At 40.9% G+C, this 20,241-nt stretch overlaps 1 protein-coding gene across 2 annotated transcripts in view; it reads left to right on the top strand.

The window, feature by feature from the left end:
- The window catches only part of LOC110502692 (collagen alpha-1(XXI) chain), an 82,253-nt gene that overhangs the window by 59,698 nt on the left and 2,314 nt on the right, over window positions 1–20,241 (top strand). For both annotated transcript variants that reach the window (XM_036960413.1, XM_036960414.1), the window contains 12 exons: window positions 8,746–8,790; window positions 9,436–9,489; window positions 9,681–9,734; window positions 10,966–11,019; window positions 11,225–11,296; window positions 12,158–12,193; window positions 14,460–14,504; window positions 17,996–18,028; window positions 18,141–18,287; window positions 18,448–18,502; window positions 18,588–18,782; window positions 18,890–18,967. In XM_036960413.1, the coding sequence (XP_036816308.1) occupies window positions 8,746–8,790; window positions 9,436–9,489; window positions 9,681–9,734; window positions 10,966–11,019; window positions 11,225–11,296; window positions 12,158–12,193; window positions 14,460–14,504; window positions 17,996–18,028; window positions 18,141–18,287; window positions 18,448–18,502; window positions 18,588–18,782; window positions 18,890–18,967 (868 nt within the window). The remainder of the gene's footprint in view (window positions 1–8,745; window positions 8,791–9,435; window positions 9,490–9,680; window positions 9,735–10,965; window positions 11,020–11,224; window positions 11,297–12,157; window positions 12,194–14,459; window positions 14,505–17,995; window positions 18,029–18,140; window positions 18,288–18,447; window positions 18,503–18,587; window positions 18,783–18,889; window positions 18,968–20,241) is intronic.

The raw sequence follows: 20,241 nt of genomic DNA on the forward strand, positions 1-20,241 counted from the left end.
GATCTCTGAATGATCCAATGTTGACCTAAATGACTAATGATGATAAATACAATCCACCTGTGTGTAATCAAGTCTCCGTATAAATGCACCTGCACTGTGATAGTCTCAGAGGTCCGTTAAAAGCGCAGAGAGCATCATGAAGAACAAGGAACACACCAGGCAGGTCCAAGATACTGTTGTGAAGAAGTTTAAAGCCGGATTTGGATACAAAAATATTTCCCAAGCTTTAAACATCCCAAGGAGCACTGTGCAAGCGATAATATTGAAATGGAAGGAGTATCAGACCACTGCAAATCTACCAAGACCTGGCCGTCCCTCTAAACTTTCAGCTCATAGAAGGAGAAGACTGATCAGAGATGCAGCCAAGAGTCCCATGATCACTCTGGATGAACTGCAGAGATCTACAGCTGAGGTGGGAGACTCTGTCCATAGGACAACAATCAGTCGTATATTGCACAAATCTGGCCTTTATGGAAGAGTGGCAAGAAGAAAGCCATTTCTTAAAGATATCCATAAAAAGTGTTGTTTAAAGTTTGCCACAAGCCACCTGGGAGACACACCAAACATGTGGAAGAAGGTGCTCTGGTCAGATGAAACCAAAATTGAACTTTTTGGCAACAATGCAAAACGTTATGTTTGGCGTAAAAGCAACACAGCTGAACACACCATGCCCACTGTCAAACATGGTGGTGGCAGCATCATGGTTTGGGCCTGCTTTTCTTCAGCAGGGACAGGGAAGATGGTTAAAATTGATGGGAAGATGGATGGAGCCAAATACAGGACCATTCTGGAAGAAAACCTGATGGAGTCTGCAAAAGACCTGAGACTGTGACGGAGATTTGTCTTCCAACAAGACAATGATCCAAAACATAAAGCAAAATCTACAATGGAATGGTTCAAAAATAAACATATCCAGGTGTTAGAATGGCCAAGTCAAAGTCCAGACCTGAATCCAATCGAGAATCTGTGGAAAGAACTGAAAACTGCTGTTCACAAATGCTCTCCATCCAACCTCACTGAGCTCGAGCTGTTTTGCAAGGAGGAATGGGAAAAAATGTCAGTCTCTCGATGTGCAAAACTGATAGAGACATACCCCAAGCGACTTACAGCTGTAATCGCAGCAAAAGGTGGCGCTACAAAGTATTAACTTAAGGGGGCTGAATAATTTTGCACGCCCAATTTTTCAGTTTTTGATTTGTTAAAAAAGTTTGAAATATCCAATAAATATCGTTCCACTTCATGATTGTGTCCCACTTGTTGTTGATTCTTCACAAAAAAATACAGTTTTATATCTTTATGTTTGAAGCCTGAAATGTGGCAAAAGGTCGCAAAGTTCAAGGGGGCCGAATACTTTCGCAAGGCACTGTACATTTGGAGTGGTTCCCCTGTAGTTCATCCCAGGATATTAACCCTATTATGGAAATACATAACTTTATGGGATGCTGGGAACACAGCTAATTGGAAAAATGTTAGTCATTTGGGGACAGACATTTTTTTAATCTGAAAAATAAAGTTTTACGCAAGGGCATCCCCATTAATGGGAAGTTTTGCCGATTTGGCTACACAAGCTGAGTGATGGAACTAAAATGTTTGAGAATGAGTCAGTTGCTCCACAGGGCTGTAAGCCATTTGGTTTGCCAGAACATCCAATGAGCGTCTTTATGGACTAAACCACACAATAGTTGTAGCTGCCTGCAATCCCCTCAAGCTAGTGTCTTTAGAAGTGATTGTATATTATTTTCTATTTATTTTCAATGTATTTATTGAATTATTATTTTCCCAGATGTGTTGATGACATTGGCATTAATGGCATGGGAGGAGGAATGGGTTGAGTGATCCAGTTGGATGCTGTGGAAGATTAGGTGGCTATGGACATACTGTATTGGGTGACCAAAGGAATTGTAGCCAGGACACCAGGGTTAACACCCCTACTCTTGAGACAAGTTTCATGGTATTTTCATTAACCAGCGAAGATCATGAGCATCTGAAAGATGCCACATTGAGCCATTGGAGGGTTTTTAGATTAGATGGATGAGCACCTCCTATTGGCCCTCCAAAACTACTATCCAAAGCCAACAGATGGATGCAGTATAGCAAAACCTGCACTTCAGCATTTTGCTGACCAAGCAGAATACTGTAGCTCATGCGGTGTTAAAGGTCCTTCGGGGCATATTTAGTGTTTGGAATTGAAAGGATGTTGATTTTCCAGATAGCAATGAGGAATCGTCCCAGAAGTGGCCCTCTTCCGGGGGCTCGGAACTGATTGAATCGGATTGGAATCGGGTGTCAGACTCGGCCCAGAATCAAAATGAATCAATGCACAGAATCGGTCCAAGTACATCGGGCCGTTTCTGTCTACCGGATATCAGCCGACTTTGCCGGCATCTTACCAGAATCCCCCCAGAAACGGCCCAATGTACAGTGCCTTGCGAAAGTATTCGGCCCCCTTGAACTTTGCGACCTTTTGCCACATTTCAGGCTTCAAACATAAAGACATAAAACTGTATTTTTTTGTGAAGAATCAACAACAAGTGGGACACAATCATGAAGTGGAACGACATTTATTGGATATTTCAAACTTTTTTAACAAATCAAAAACTGAAAAATTGGGCGTGCAAAATTATTCAGCCCCCTTAAGTTAATACTTTGTAGCGCCACCTTTTGCTGCGATTACAGCTGTAAGTCACTTGGGGTATGTCTCTATCAGTTTTGCACATCGAGAGACTGAACATTTTTCCCATTCCTCCTTGCAAAACAGCTCGAGCTCAGTGAGGTTGGATGGAGAGCATTTGTGAACAGCAGTTTTCAGTTCTTTCCACAGATTCTCGATTGGATTCAGGTCTGGACTTTGACTTGGCCATTCTAACACCTGGATATGTTTATTTTTTAACCATTCCATTGTAGATTTTGCTTTATGTTTTGGATCATTGTCTTGTTGGAAGACAAATCTCCGTCCCAGTCTCAGGTCTTTTGCAGACTCCATCAGGTTTTCTTCCAGAATGGTCCTGTATTTGGCTCCATCCATCTTCCCATCAATTTTAACCATCTTCCCTGTCCCTGCTGAAGAAAAGCAGGCCCAAACCATGATGCTGCCACCACCATGTTTGACAGTGGGCATGGTGTGTTCAGCTGTGTTGCTTTTACGCCAAACATAACATTTTGCATTGTTGCCAAAAAGTTCAATTTTGGTTTCATCTGACCAGAGCACCTTCTTCCACATGTTTGGTGTGTCTCCCAGGTGGCTTGTGGCAAACTTTAAACAACACTTTTTATGGATATCTTTAAGAAATGGCTTTCTTCTTGCCACTCTTCCATAAAGGCCAGATTTGTGCAATATACGACTGATTGTTGTCCTATGGACAGAGTCTCCCACCTCAGCTGTAGATCTCTGCAGTTCATCCAGAGTGATCATGGGCCTCTTGGCTGCATCTCTGATCAGTCTTCTCCTTGTATGAGCTGAAAGTTTAGAGGGACGGCCAGGTCTTGGTAGATTTGCGGTGGTCTGATACTCCCTCCATTTCAATATTATCGCTTGCACAGTGCTCCTTGGGATGTTTAAAGCTTGGGAAATCTTTTTGTATCCAAATCCGGCTTTAAACTTCTTCACAACAGTATCTCGGACCTGCCTGGTGTGTTCCTTGTTCTTCATGATGCTCTCTGCGCTTTTAACGGACCTCTGAGACTATCACAGTGCAGGTGCATTTATACGGAGACTTGATTACACACAGGTGGATTGTATTTATCATCATTTGTCATTTAGGTCAACATTGGATCATTCAGAGATCCTCACTGAACTTCTGGAGAGAGTTTGCTGCACTGAAAGTATAGGGGCTGAATAATTTTGCACGCCCAATTTTTCAGTTTTTGATTTGTTAAAAAAGTTTGAAATATCCAATAAATGTCGTTCCACTTCATGATTGTGTCCCACTTGTTGTTGATTCTTCACAAAAAAATACAGTTTTATATCTTTATGTTTGAAGCCTGAAATGTGGCAAAAGGTCGCAAAGTTCAAGGGGGCCGAATACTTTCGCAAGGCACTGTAAATGTAAATAAATGTATCCAAAATGAAAGACATATCCAATTGGCAGTTGCAGTCTTGTCCCATCGCTACAACTCCCGTACGACCTCGGGAGGCGAAAGTCAAGAGCCATTCGTCCCCCGAAACACAACCCTGCCAAACCGCACTGCTTCTTGACACAATGCACGCTTTACCCGGAAGCCAGCCGCACCAACGTGTTGGAGGAAACGCCATACATCTGTCGACTGTGTCAGCGTGCATGCGCTCGGATCGCCACAGGAGTAGCCACAGCGCGATGGGACAAGGACCTCCCGGCCGGCCAAACCCTCCCCTAACCCGGACGACACTGGGCCAATTGTGCGTCGCCTCATGGGTCTCCCGGTCATGGCCGGCTGCGACACAGACGGGAATCGAACCAGCATCTGTAGCAACGCAGTTAGACCGCTGTTTCACTCGGGAGGCCCCATCCACAAAGTTTTGAATTCTGATCAATTGCCTTGTACAAAGTATCAAAATACAAAAATACTACTTAAACAGAAAAGACTCTTCAAGAATTTAATTGGAATGTTAATTACATTTTTGGATCACAGAAACAATGAGAAAATATGGAAAAAGAAATTAATATTGAAGTGTTAATTATATAAAGCAGCCCGTGTAATCATCTGCCAGAGAGTAGCCACAATCGACCCGAGCCCCAAGTAATACATTTGGGCCAGATAACTCACACCGGAATCAGCCCGAGCTCAATCCCGCATTCTAGCCATAAGTAATAGTGCCGAAGGCGGCCCAGACTCGGGCCACATGACGTCAGGCCGAGTCTGACTCTCAGCCGAGTGCCCCGACTCTCAGCCGGAATCGGCCCAGATCCACTGTCCTAGCTAGAGTTCTTTGCAGTCAAATTTCAAATGAGTAGAACACAATGTAACAAAGTAAAGAGAAAGGAACAAAGGCTGTTCTTGGACACTTTCATAGATCGGCAAATAAATATAATTCCATTGGAAGAAAATACTATATGGAATGCTTTGTGCCAATATGTCGTTATCACCTTCAATGAGCCATGAGTCATTTACAACCTGTTCATAGAATAACACTTATCTTCTCCATACTCCATCAGTGATCCAAGAATACGTGTCACCTACCATAGTTGACCATGATGTACTACTTAGCCTATTCCAAGAACGTCTTTGCTGTTTTACACATACATTAGCTTTTGGCTCATCTGATTCCCTGTCTTATATGACACATCAATCGATTTTTATTGTCTTAACTGATGTGGCTAATTGTCCTGATCTTTAATAAGTGATGTAATTTCTCGTGATTTGATCAATAGCATGCTCTAGGGAACAACTTTTAATATGTTTGCAGCGTCTGAGGATTCTTGAGGAGTTATTTTGCAACATGTTTCCATGTTCTTTTACAATCCCCTCAAGATATAGTCTCTGTCATTTGCCAAACATCTGCCACAGTTTATCATGAAAAATTACTAAAGAGCCATTTCAAGGTAGTTTTGTTGGATATGCTCAACAATTCTAAACTGTTTATTGACTCAACTGTACATTCACAAACATTAGGCACTTTTCCCATTAGTCCATGAACAACAAATATTGCCACGCTCAACTGCCAAACATAGATCTATCCCACTGGGAACAGACGTCAATTCAGCATCTTTTCCACGTTGGTTGATTCAACTACTGTGTGCCCAGTGGGATGGCTTTTAGAGTGCAAGACCGGAAGATCAGATTATGCTGTGAGGTATAACGGAATATGCAGAATTTGGCTAACATAATGTTTTGATGGTTGTGTGTTTGATAATGAAAGTCTTAGGGGTCTTAGGGGGATTACCACTGAGGTAGTAAAATGTGTGAATTTTGACCACTTTGGCATGCTAGCTACATGAAAAACATCTTAGGAATAAGAAAGTTGTGGTACAGTGTTGCATGTCGTGATATGGACAAGTAACATTGTTTATATAGTAGTTAGTCTACCACATGAACATCAAAGGCAAGAAAGGGAAGCATTTTAGGAAGAACAGAGGAGCATAAAGTCTGAAGAGGATGTGGTAAAAAAACAGCAAACATTTTCCAAGGCCCGGTCCTGGCACCTTCACACAGAGAAACATCTAGGAAAGCATGATTTTTTCAAGATGGTAGTTATTTAGAAATTGGCAACAAAAAAAACAAGGAGACTACCAGTGTTGAGACTGATGGAGAAGTACATACTATTGGCAAGGAAGATCAGGGATGAATGACATAATCACTTAAAGGGGAACAGACAGGTATGTAGTGTCATGTAGCTCAGTTGGTGGGGCATTGTGCTTGCAACGCCAGGGTTATGGGGGGGATCAGTATGAAAATGTATGTACTCAATACTGTAAGTTGCTCTGGATAAGAGCATCTGCTAAATTACTAAAATGTAATAGATTTCTGGGAAATTCTAGAGCGTCACTCAATGTTTATTAATAAATGTAAAATGCTTCTCAATCCCTGCTTGGGATGTGACATTGTTGGTTATTCTTCATTTTCCGCCAATACACCAACTACGTAAGAACGTGTTACGTCACCCATATTCATGTAGCCTTTGAAGTTATTCTTTGTTTGAAGTGTGAAAGATGTCTGTTTAAAATCTTTGAAAAGGAGGACATGTTTTCAACAGATAATATGCATGCAGCTATGAACATACGTAGATCATACTTGAAAAAGGAGACCTAGTCGTCTCTGGGACTACTTAAAGATGACGTATCAACTGACCTTGGCCTGTACACAATATTTTGTCTTTGGCCTCATCTTGCACCAGGGTTAGACCACAGTGAATTATCAGGGATATTGGGTATCACTAAATGTAGTAGGCCTTGTTTAATATTTCCATAAACATGGCATATTTGTTCACTACACACATGCTTCTTATTATAAACTCCAGATTTGTTACACTGAGTGGTCAGATAAAGTGGGTAAGCTTGCATGGAACTGGAATGCATCCATTCCACTTCCTGGAACTTATCCTCAAGTATTTGAAACACCTATTATTGATATCAATTAGTAGTAACTTGTCTAAAGTATTTTTGGGACTGTCACTATTAATTTAAAACCATCTACTGTATATACAGTGGCTTTTTTATTAGCTTTGAGGTATGAGACTTTATGTCCTAATGACTCTGAAAGTGTCCAAGTTTCATTTTCCATGTTCAAATGACTGATTATATCCAAGTGAAAACTATTGTGAGCAGAGAACACATATAGGTAAACATAAACATGTATTTTCTCTATACAAACTTTATGATTCCTCTCAACGTAGTGTATTTCTTGGACAACAAATCTATTTGTACTATTAGGTTTATCTTGTTTAGGAGTCAACCAGCTTGTTTAGGAGTCAACCAGCTTGTTTAGGAGTCAACCAGTGACCTACCTGTATGCTCTAGTCGGCTGGCCCTCGCTACATATTTGTCACGAGACCCACTGGCCCCAGGTCATCTACAAGTCCATGCTAGGTAAAACTCCGCCTTATCTCAGTTCACTAGTCACGATGGCAACACCCACCCGTAGCACGCGCTCCAGCAGGTGTATCTCACTGATCATCCCTAAAGCCAACACCTAATTTGGCCGCCTTTCCTTCCAGTTCTCTGCTGCCTGTGACTGGAACGAATTGCAAAAATCGTTGAAGTTGGAGACTTTTATCTCCCTCACCAGCTTTAAACATCTGCTATCTGAGCAGCTAACCGATCGCTGCAGCTGTACATAGTCCATCGGTAAATAGCCCACCCAATTTACCTACCTCATCCCCATACTGTTTTTATTTACTTACTTTTCTGCTCTTTTGCACACCAGTATCTCTACCTGCACATGACCATCTGATCATTTATCACTCCAGTGTTAATCTGCTAAATTGTAATTATTCACCTACCTCCTCATGCCTTTTGCACACAATGTATATAGATTTTTTAACATTTTGTTTTTAAAAATGTTGTACTGTGTTATTGACTTGTTTATTGTTTACTCCATGTGTAACTCTGTGTTGTCTGTTCACACTGCTATGCTTTATCTTGGCCAGGTCGCAGTTGTAAATGAGAACTTGTTCTCAACTAGCCTACCTGGTTAAATAAAGGTGAAATAAAAAATTCATATAAAATCAATCAGCATTTTATGAAGAGATAAACAAAGGGTTAACACACACATACTGTATATTATATAGATTGGTATAATAATCTCTCTGATGCATTATAAATACAATGAGGTTTTAAGACGCTATCTTCCTGTCCATTCATTGTGATACCCAATGATACAGTATATAGTACCACTGTTCTCTGCATTAGGGCTGTATTTGCATTTGTTTTAACAACATCCTGTGGAAGCCATTAAACCGGCTGGCTGATAGAGCAAGCGAAGCTCAGTGGAAAGACATTTTATATGTGATTAATCCAGACTCTCAGAAGATAGAAAACAAAACCATACATCTGTGAACCATGTATGTTAGCTACATTATAGTGGGAGGAAACTCTTAACTGTCTGCCTTTCATCTATATACTGTATTGAATACAAATGCATTGAATACAATTGTAATGTATAGGCTAATATCATGGTAAGTAAAATGTGACATTGTGTGCTGTCATATAGAGTAAGGGCGGCAGGTAGCCTAGTGGTTAGAGCCCGTAACCGAAAGGTTGCTGGTTCAAATGCCCAAGGTGAAAAATCAGCAATGCTCTTAACCCTAATTTGCTCTGTCTTTGTTTCCAGGGTTTGCCTGGCATGCCTGGAAACGTAGGCCAGAGTGGAACTAAGGTGAGCTCCTGTTATTATCATAAAGGTCTGCTCATATCAGGACATGCCTATACTGTCCATTAAATTGATATTATGGTGTTTTAAATAAAAACGTATAGATTCAAAGTCACAATCTTCTTTCCAGCAAGTTTATACATTAGCAAACATTTTGTGCTTGTAAGAAAGGCTATGTTATTGTGCTTCTTTATTGTACATTCCCTTGTTCTATGTCTAAAACTATGAATGAACATTATGCTGTGTTCAACCACAGTTTACATGCATCGTTGTAAAGTATAGACTAAAATAAATAGGAAGATAATTAAGTGTTTTTAAAGGCTTTTGGAAAATGCACAAATTATTTTGGGATTACTGAAATTTGAAAATACTTCAGCCAAGCGCACAAAGAAGAACATTTTTAATAGTATGGGGACTCAATCTTTTTTTCCCATAACATCAGACTTTTATAAACTATGGTTTGAGTTTTGATATTGAAATGCATAAATTATTTTTAATGAAGCTGTCATGTGACATGTAGAAAGAAAACACATGTAATCAATGAAGAAAGTGGTTCTTATATACTCTTTTTCAAAATTGGCAAACCTTTGCACAAAATTACAATATAAAAAGGTACTGCATATGTTATTAATTCTATCATTATAATTACAGGGTGAAGCTGGTTGGTCAGGACTGAAAGGTGCCAAAGGTTCAACTGGAACATCTGTAAGTTGGCTGCAGTCAATAGATAGTTTAACGTTGTCCAAATGTATTCAGGATCACACTTACAGTAGTATGTGTCTTAAATATGTATTGACATAGTGCTAAGTCATTTTCACACTTACTCAATGACAACAAATGTTTAGAGATACGGGGGATATTTAAATTGATGTTGTTTTATTGTTTTTCTTCTTTAGGGTGATAATGGCTTTCCTGGTGAACCTGGATCATCAGGGCGACCTGGACCTACGGTAACAGTAATGCTGTGAAATTTAACATGCTAGTATTCACATGGACATTCACATGGACATTGGGCAAAATACAATTGACATCATCACCGAAAGGGTTTGGGGATGATGTCAATTGTATTTTGCCCAATGTCCATGTGAATACTATTTGCAGAAATAGTCAAATGTACTTTCATGGGGTGCTAGGCTGAGAAAATCTCAATAGTAAATAGCAATAGTAAAGATCTGCACACTCAATTGCTCAAACACATACCTTTATTACACCATTAGCATTGAAATGTTGTGAACCAATGAAGGTACAGTATGTGTGGAGCAATTTGAGTGTTGTGACCCTACCTTACTGGTACTGTGTCAGGGAATGTACTCCCCAGACATGCAGTGTTGCAACACCACCACTAGAGGCAGTGATGATCACACAGAGCAACTGTAAAACCCTGAATGATATTGAGTATTAGTATGAAATCCCAAATACTGCTGAGCAGTGTTATAAAATCCCAAATGCTGCCGGCTGCATTACCTCATCTGTCCTTACAAGGCAGGATTTTATAGTTGCACTGTGAATATCAGTCCCTTGTCTATTGGTGTGTGAAATGAGTTCCTCCGTGTTAATGTTGATACATATAGTTTTGCTTGGGTTAGGGTTGAAATATTCCAACCAGGATTTCTAGAAAACTAAGGAATTTATTGAAAGTTCCTGGAATTGTGCAACCCTAGCTTGGGTTAGCATTTTCTACATGGATATAACTTCTAGCAAGTATGTTGTTTAGAGCGGTGCCATGGCGATACTAGTGATGCCAAATGAAGTGGTGGTCCAAGCCTACAGTGCTACTATTGCCTTCGTCAGTGGAATTTTGGGATGGAAATCAAAAGCGGTCTGTTTCTCTGGTCTCCGGCTCTCTGTCGCCCAGTCACTTTTTATTAGCTGATCTCGCATTAACGAGAGCCAATGTGTATTAGTTAATGGCACAGGGGTGAAATAGTAGTTTATGGACATGAGCAGTGTTTTCATATTCATGGATTCGTTTCAGACAGCAGTTATTGGAACACATTTGTTAAGAAAAATCAATTGTCGCCTAAAACTCTAATGCTGATTATGAGCTTTTATTTTTTCCCACAGCAGTATTTTATGATTTAAAATCAGAATTGTATTTCCATATGAGTATCTACTGTGGATTGTGTGCTATGTCTTACTATAGAATTCCGCCTTTAATTAATCACATTTTTTCAAATATAGGGCAACAAAGGTGAAAGTGGACTACCAGGTCAACCAGGGGTTTCAGGACCAGAGGTCAACATTTAACATTTCATATCTGTTGATTATGCCTATTGTAAATGTAAATAGACAGTAAAGGTGATACATGACATAATTTAGAACTGTTTACAGTATGATGTAAGCTACAGAACGTCTAAAAGACGAAGTGTCCTTACCATGTTCTCACCATATGTTCTTACTATGTACAGTATGATGCTTGATTGAAGGAATGTTATTCCAGGGCATGTCAGGTGACCCTGGAATAGCAGGTCAGCCAGGACACCCAGGAATGCCAGGCTTGACAGGACCTAAGGTATTTACAGGCTCCTACAAAATCACTCTTAACTGCTGGGAAAATACTGTCTTGAAAGTTTGATAGGGATTTACCTGTGTGTAGGCTTATTTAGCAATTACTGGAATTATTGAAATTAGCAATTATAGTCATTTTCACTAAATGTTCTGTTCAAAGAGGATCTCACATCCTTTTGAAATTGATATAAATGTTTTCTTCTTCTGAGACGCAGTGTACGATTGAGCATTAGGAATGTTTTCTGCAAATGTTTTCAGTGTTGCCATCCCAATCACATTTTGTTTATTTAATGAGAGAGGAAAAATACTGACGTTGCATTTTGATTAAGAATTAGGAGCCAGAAACCTACTTTATGGTGAGCTGTGTTTCCAGATTTACCTCCATTAACTTCAATGAAGAATATTAATTTATACTACAGCAAACAAGCAAGTCTTTCATGGGATGAAATAAATAAATTACCCCAAGGACTGCAATTTACAGGTGAGGGTTAATCGAATGCAGTAAAATACATAATTGATCTATAAACAGTATTGTTTACAGGAACTGTTTCAGACATTTTTTGAGACAATAGTTTACCATTTCAGAAATATCATAAACAGTACTTTTCAGTTTGCCTTTCATTTCATTTCTACCACTTCAGGACAAGTTGCAATCTTACTACAAAATATCTGAAAAAACGAGTGAAACACTACAAGAGGCTTGTATAATGTTGAACATACTGTCATCTGTCATATCCATAGCATGTGTCATGGATGTGGTGCAGTATGTGGGTATTGAAGTTGAAACATTGGTAATCGTAACTCTATATTCTCCTACTGCCCATAAGAATAACATGTGATTGCGGTGTCGTTTCTATCTCACCAGGGAAAAAGGGGAGATCCAGGTGAACGAGGAGGGGAGGTATTCATAACATTTGATTAGGGTTTTCTTATGTAACACCTGATGATATTTCAAACCCATGAGCAACACCTGAGGCTTTAGATGGAGCGTCTGTCCTCATGTTCCAGACATTTCAAGTATTCAGTTTGATTGCATTTTGCGATGTTGCTCAGACCAAGAGAACAAATAATGGTATACAGCAAAGAATGAAAGTGAACATACTGTAACCTGTAGAACATATTGAAAATGTAAATTTACTTATGGACCAGAGATTGCTTGGGAAAACATAGAGGTTGCTACATTTTCCATTTACAAAAGACTTGGGGTGTAATCGGATGCTCGGTTCACTACCTCCTTCCAAATGTGGTTGCTTTCATTTAGCCAAAGTGGAATCATGTTGAACAACCTCTTAATTCATAATTCAACAGGGACAGCTATGATCTTTGTGGGAAAAACTAGGAAGCATACCGAGTCAAATGACAATGTCACCACAGGACTGTGGTTAAGAAGTCACTTGGACTGAGTCTCTGGATGTAAAATATCCATTAAACTGACTGTCATGGACATACAGTTGAAGTCGGAAGTTTACATACACCTTAGTCAAATACATTTAAACTCAGCTTTTCACAATTCCTGACATTTAATCCTTGTACAAATTCCCTGTCTTAGGTCAGTTAGGATCACCACTTTATTTTAAGAATGTGAAATGTCAGAATAAGAGTAGAGAGAATTATTTATTTCAGCTTTTATTTCTTTCATCACATTCCCAGTGGGTCAGAAGTTTACATACACTCAATTATTATTTGGTAGCATTGCCTTTAAATTGTTTAACTTGGGTCAAACGTTTTGGGTAGCCTTCCACAAGCTTCCCACAATAATTTGGGTGAATTTTGGCCCATTCCTACTGACAGAGCTGGTGTAACTGAGTCAGGTTTGTAGGCCTCCTTGCTCGCACACACTTTTTCAGTTCTGCCCACACATTTTCCATAGGATTGAGGTCAGGGCTTTGTGATGGCCACTCCAATACCTTGACTCTGTTATCCTTAAGCCATTTTGCCACAACTTTGGAAGTATGCTTGGGGTCCATTTGGAAGACCCATTAGCGACCAAGCTTTAACTTCCTGACTGATGTCTTGAGACGTTGCTTCAAAATATCCACATAATTTCCCCCCCTCATGATACCATCTATTTTGTGATGTGCACCAGGCACTCCTGCAGCAAAGCACCCCCACAACATGATGCTGCCACCCCCGTGCTTCACGGTTGGGTTGGTGTTCTTTGGCTTGCAAGCCTCCCCCATTTACCTCCAAACATAACGATGGTCATTATGGCCAAACAGTTCTATTTTTGTTTCATCAGACCAGAGGACATTTCTCCAAAAAGTACGATCTTTGTCTGCATGTGCAGTTGCAAACCGTAGTCTGGCTTTTCTATGGCGGTTTTGGAGCAGTGGCTTTTTCCTTGCTGAGCGGCCTTTCAGGTTATGTCGATATAGGGTTTGTTTTACTGTGGATATAGATACTTTTGTACCTGTTTCCTCCAGCATCTTCACAAGGTCCTTTGCTGTTGTTCTGGGATTTATTTGCACTTTTCGCACCAAAGTACTTTCATCTCTAGGAGACAGAACGCGTCTCCTTCCTGAGCGGTATGACGACTGCGTGGTCCCATCGTGTTTATACTTGCGTACTATTGTTTGTACAGATGAACGTGGCACCTTCAGGTGTTTGGGAATTGCTCCCAAGGATTAACCAGACTTGTGGAGGTCTACAAAACGTTTTCTGAGGGCTTGGCTAATTTCTTTAGATTTTCTCATGATGTCAAGCAAAGAGGCACTGAGTTTGAAGGTAAGCCTTGAAATACAACCACAGGTACACCTCCAATTGACTCAAATTATGTCAATTATCCTATCAGAAGCTTGACATCATTTTCTGGAATTTTCCAAGCTGTTGGAATCGTGATACAGTGAATTATAAGTGAAATAATCTGTCTGTTAACAATTGTTGGGAAAATTACTTGTCATGCACAAAGTAGATGTCCTAACCGACTTGCCAGAACTATAGTTTGTTAACAAGAATTTTGTGGAGTGGTTGAAAAACGAGTTTTAATGACTCCAGACTAAGTGCATGTAAACTTCTGACTTCAACTGTAGCAACAATCTTTCCTTAAAATCTCATTCTAAAATCATGACTGGAAATTTTAAAACTGTTCTGAAGGACAATGACTTGATTACTGAAGACCTTACATTTAATCACAAACACCATAATTGCTAGTTGAATTTTCTCTACAGGGATTAAGAGGTGAAAAGGGAGATATGGGGATTCCAGGTAATCATGTAAGTTGCACTTCCTATGATTACAGTGCATTTGGAAAGTATTCAGACCCCTTGGCTTTTTCCACATTTTGTTATGTTACAGCCTTATTCTAAAATGGATTAAATTGTTTTTCCCCCTCATCATTCTATACTTAATATCCCATAATGACAAAGCAAAGGCAGGTTTTTCGAAATGCTTGCAAATGTATAAAAAAACAAAAACTGAAATATCACATTTACATAAGTTTTCCGACCCTTTACTCAGTACTTTATTGAAGCACCTTTGGCAGCAGTTACAGCCTCGAGTCTTCTTGGGTATGATGCTACAAGCTTGGCACACCTGTATTTGGGGAGTTTCTCCCATTCTTCTCTGCAGATCCTCTCAAGCTTAGTCATGTTGGAAGGGGAGAGTCGCTGAACAGCTATTTTCAGGTCTGTCCAGAGATGTTCGATCGGGTTCAAGTCTGGGCTCTGGCTGGGTCACTGAAGGACATTCAGACATGTCCTGAAGCCACTCCTGCATTGTCTTTGCTGTGTGCTTAGGGTCGTTGTCCTGTTGGAAGGTAAACTTTCGCCCCAGTCTGTGGTCCTGAGTGCTCTGGAGCAGGTTTTCAGCTCTCTGTACTTTGCTCTGTTCATCTTTCCCTCGATCCTAACTAGTCTCCCAATCCCTGCCGCTGAAGAACATCCCCACAGCATGATGCTGCCACCACCATGCTTCACCGTAGGGATGGTGCCAGGTTTCCTCCAGACGTGACACTTGTCATTCAGGCTAAAGAGTTCAATGATGGTTTCATCAGACCAGAGAGTCTTGTTTCCCATGGTCTGAGAGTCCTTTAGGTGCCTTTTGGCAAACTCCAAGCGTGTTGTCATGTGCCTTTTACTGAGGAGTGGCTTCAGTCTGGCCACACTACCATAAAGACCTGATTGGTGGAGTGCTGCAGAGATGGTTGTCCTTCTGGAAGATTCTCCCATCTCCTCAGAGGAACTCTGTCAGAGTGACCATCGGGTTCTTGGTCATCTCCCTGACCAAGGCCCTTCTCCAAGGCCCGATTGTTCAGTTTGGCTGGGCGGCCAGCTCTAGGAAGAGCCTTGGTGGTTCTAAACTTCTTCCATTTAAGAATGATGTAGGCCACTGTGTTCTTGGCAACCTTCAATGCTGCAGGAATTTTTGGGGTACCCTTCCCTAGATCCGTGCCTCGACACAATCCTGTCTTGGAGCTCTACGAACAGTTCCTTCAACCTCATGGTTTGGTTTTTGCTCTGACATGCACTGTCAACTGTAGGACCTTATATAAATAGGCGTGTGCTTTCCAAATCATGTACAATCAATTGAATTTACCACAGGCGGACTCCAAGTTGTAGAAACATCTCAAGGATGATCAATGGAAACAGGATGCACCTGAGCTCAATTTGGAGTCACATAACAAAGGGCCATGAATACTTACGTAAATACTAAAAACCCAATTTTGCTTTGTCGTTATGGGGTATTTTGTGTAGTTTGATGAGGAAAAATAATAATTTTGTCCATTTTAGTATACGGCTGTAACATAACAAAATGTGGAAAAAGTCAAGGGGTCTGAATTCTTTCCAATTGCACCATATATCAATGATTGAATTATGGCTTTAATATAAAAGTATTTTATCAAATTGGACAGTTGATTGGCCAGTTGCCTCGGAAGCCCAGTTACACAGTACTTAATGCTTGCAAATGCTATGATTTCTGAAACTGTTCTAACCACATTAGGGATTCTTCCATAGCCTACACTACAGGTCAAAAGTTTTAGAACACTTACTCATTCAAGGGTTTTTCTTTATTTTTTAAAACTATTTTCTACATTGTAGAATATTAGTGAAGACATCAAAACTATGAAATAACACACATGGAATCATGTAGTAAGCAAAAAAGTGTTAATCAAATCAAAATATATTTTATATTTGAGATTCTTCAGATAGCCAACCTTTGCCTTGATGACAGCTTTGCACACTCTTGGCATTCTCTCAACCAGCTTCATGAGGTAGTCACCTGGAATGCATTTATAGTAACAGGTGCTTGTTCTTTAAAAGTTAATTTTTGGAATTTCTGTCCTTAATGCGTTTGAACCAATCAGTTGTGTTGTGACAAGGTAGGGGGGTATACAGAAGATTGCCCTATTTGGTAAAAGACCAAGTCCATATTATGGAAAGAACATCTCAAATAAGCAAAGAGAAATGACAGTCTATCATTACTTTAAGACATGAAGGTCAGTTAACACGGAACATTTCAAGAAGTTTGAAAGTTTCTTCAAGGGCAGTCGCAAAAACCATCAGTTGCTATGATGAAACTAGCTCTCATGAAGACCGCTACAGGAATGGAAGACCCAGAGTTACCTCTGCTGCAGAGGATAAGTTCATTAGAGTTACCAGCCTCAGAAATTGCTGCCCAAATAAATGCTTCAGAGTTGAAGTAACAAACACATCTCAACATCAACTGTTCAGAGGAGATTGTGTGAATCAGGCCTTCATGGTCGAATTGCTGCAACGAAACCACTACTAAAGGACACCAATAAGAAGAAGAGACTTGCTTGGGCCAAGAAACACGGGCAGTGGACATTAGACCGGTGGAAATTTGTCCTTTTGTCTGGAGTCCAAATTGGATATTTTTGGTTCTAACCGCTGTCTTTGTGAGACGCGTGTGAGTGAACGGATGATCTCCACATGTGTATTTCCCACTGTAAAGCATGGAGGAGGAGGTGTTATGGTGTGGGGGTGCTTTGCTGGTGACACTGTCTGTGATTTACTTAGAATTCAAGGCACACTTAACCAGCATGGCTACTACATAATTCTGCAGCGATACGCTATCCCATCTGGTTTGCACTTAGTCCCACTATCATTTGTTTTCAACAGGACAATGACCCAAAACACACTTCCAGGCTGTGTTACCAAGAAGGAGAGTGATGGAGTGCTGAGTCAGATGACCTGGCCTCCACAATCCCCCAACCTCAACCAAATCGAGACGGTTTGGGAAGAGTTGGACCGCAGAGTGAAAGAAAAGCAGCCAGCAAGTGCTCAGCATATGTGGGAACTCCTTCAAGACTGTTGTAAAAGAATTCCAGGTGAATCTGGTTTAGAGAATGCCAAGAGTGTGCAAAGCTTTCATCAAGGCAAAGGGTGGCTATTTGAAGAATCTCAAATATAAAATATATTTTGTGTTATATGTGTTATTTCATAGTTTTCATGTCTTCACTATTATTCTACAATTTAGAAAATAGTACAAATAAAGAAAACCCTTGAATGAGTAGGTGTTCTAAAACTTTTGACCGGTAGTGTATATATTTCATAACTAAGAATATTTTCCTTGTCACAATGTATTAATTTCATATTGTAGACTAGCACTGAATATGTTGTAATACACTCATGTAGTGGAATTGGATTGGAAATGTGGTAGTATGGGAACAACTCTCAAATTGAGTTGTGAATTTAATTGTAATTAAGCAACATTACTAATCAGCCATCATTACTTTGATTGATAGGGCTCTAATGGCTCATCGGGACAAAAAGGGGGGGTAAGTCTGTCATTGACTTCTGTAAGTTGCTGTAGCCCTGAATAGCCAAGCATTCGTCCTCATCTAGAGTATAGCATTGTGTGTACTTATACTATGCTCTTGTGCATGCCAGAAAGGGACAACAGGAGACCCCGGTCAGAGGGGACTGGGAGGTCACCAAGGCCAGCCAGGAATATCAGGGCAGACAGGCCCGTCTGGGCCTCGAGGACAGAGCGGTGACGTTGGGCCTCCTGGGCCACCTGGACTAGAGGGTAAACCTGTATGTAACCCACCAGTACACTCACCACCATTCATGATCTCACATTCAACTGCTCATTTATCAACAATCATCATAATTGATCCAACAATGTCTATGCCGTTTGTATGAATTGATTGAGACATTTTTGCATGATGCCATCAATCATGTCACATCTCCACAGGGAAGGGAGATGTCCAAGCAAATCATTCAGCAAATATGCAGAGAGGTACTTAGATGTGAGTATTGATCATATTTGATAATTGCTGTATTCTCTATACTGCACCTATATCTCAGCCCCCCTCCATTGTGTTTTTATCCCAGTGGAGATGCCTTCGCTACTCCTCAGTAACCAGCAGCAAAGTCACTGTGACCACTGCCAAAGCAGGGACGGGACTCCCGGAGTACCAGGCCCTGTTGGGCCCCAGGGATCAAGGGGCTTTACTGGGAACCCTGGTTCCATTGGACAGCCGGGCCATCCAGGTCGACCTGGGCGTCCTGGGATGTGTGGCTTGAAAGGTAGGACTCAATTAATCTGTGCAGTATGTACGGGTAAACAGTCAAGTAGAACGTAAGTAAACATTGGCTTTGTACTGGAACACATTGCATTCTATTTGTGTTTCCAGGAGATCCAGGAATAAAGGGGGAGAAGGGGAGTCAAGGAAGAGCAGATATTGGAGATCCGGGAACACCAGGGTCTCCAGGTAAAATATAAATATGAAATATATTTACTCCATATGGTATGCTACTGCACATCGAATTTTATATAATGTGCATTCGGAAAGTATTCAGACCCCTCGACTTTTTCCACATTTTGTTGGTTACAGTCTTATTCTAAAACGTATTAAATAAAAATATCATCAGTCTACACACAATACCCCATAAAAAACAGAAATGCCTTATTTACACAAGTATTCAGACCCTTTGCTATTAAAATTAAAATTGAGCACAGGTGCATCCTGTTTCCATTGATTATCCTTGAGATGTTTCTACAACTTCATTGGAGTCCACCTGTTGTAAATTCAATTGATTGGACATGATTTGGAAAGGCACACACCTGTCTATATAATTTCCCACAGTTGACAGTGCATGTCAGAGCAAAAACCAAGCCATGAGGTCGAAGGAATTGTCAGTAGAGCACTGAGACAGGATTGTGTTGAGGTACAGATCTGGGGAAGGGTACTAAAACATTGCTGGACCATTGAAGGTTTGCAAGAACACAGTGGCCTCCATCATTCTTAAATGGAAAAAGTGTGGAATCACCAAGACTCTTCCTAGAGCTGGCCGCCCGGCCAAACTGAGCAATCGGATGAGAATGGCCTTGGTCAGGGAGGTGACCAAGTACCTGATGGTCACTGACAGAGCTTTAGAGTTCCTCTGTGGAGATGGGAGAACCTTCCAGAAAGACAACCATCTCTGCTGCACAACCCAGTCAGAGCATTATGGTAGAGAGGCCGGACTGAAGCCTCTCCTCAGTAAAAGGCACATGACAGCCCGCTTGGAGTTTCCAAAAGGCACCTCTTTGGCCTGAATGCCAAGCATCACATCTGAAGGAAATCTGGCACCATCCCTACAGTGAAGCATGTTGTTGGCAGCATCATGTTTTGCGGTAGGGACTGGGAGACTAGTCAGGATCGAGGGAAAGATGAACAGAGTAAAGTACAGAGAGATCCTTGATGAAAACCTGCTCCAGAGTGCTCAGGACCTCAGACTGGGGCGAAGGTTTACCTTCCAACAGGACAACGACCCTAGTCACACAGCCAAGACAGACAAGGCAGGAGTGACTTCCGTCTCTGAATGTCCTTGAGTGGCCCAGCCAGAGCCCAGACATGAACCCAATCTAACATCTCTGGAGAGACCTGAAAAAAGCTGTGCCACGACACTCCCTAGAGTGGGAGAAACTCCCCAAACACAGGTGTGCCAAGCTTGTTGCATCATACCCAAAAAGACTCCAGGCTGTAATCGCTGCCAAAGTCAT

The sequence above is a fragment of the Oncorhynchus mykiss genome, chromosome 23, assembly GCF_013265735.2.
Source record: "Oncorhynchus mykiss isolate Arlee chromosome 23, USDA_OmykA_1.1, whole genome shotgun sequence".
Lineage (NCBI taxonomy): Eukaryota > Metazoa > Chordata > Actinopteri > Salmoniformes > Salmonidae > Oncorhynchus > Oncorhynchus mykiss.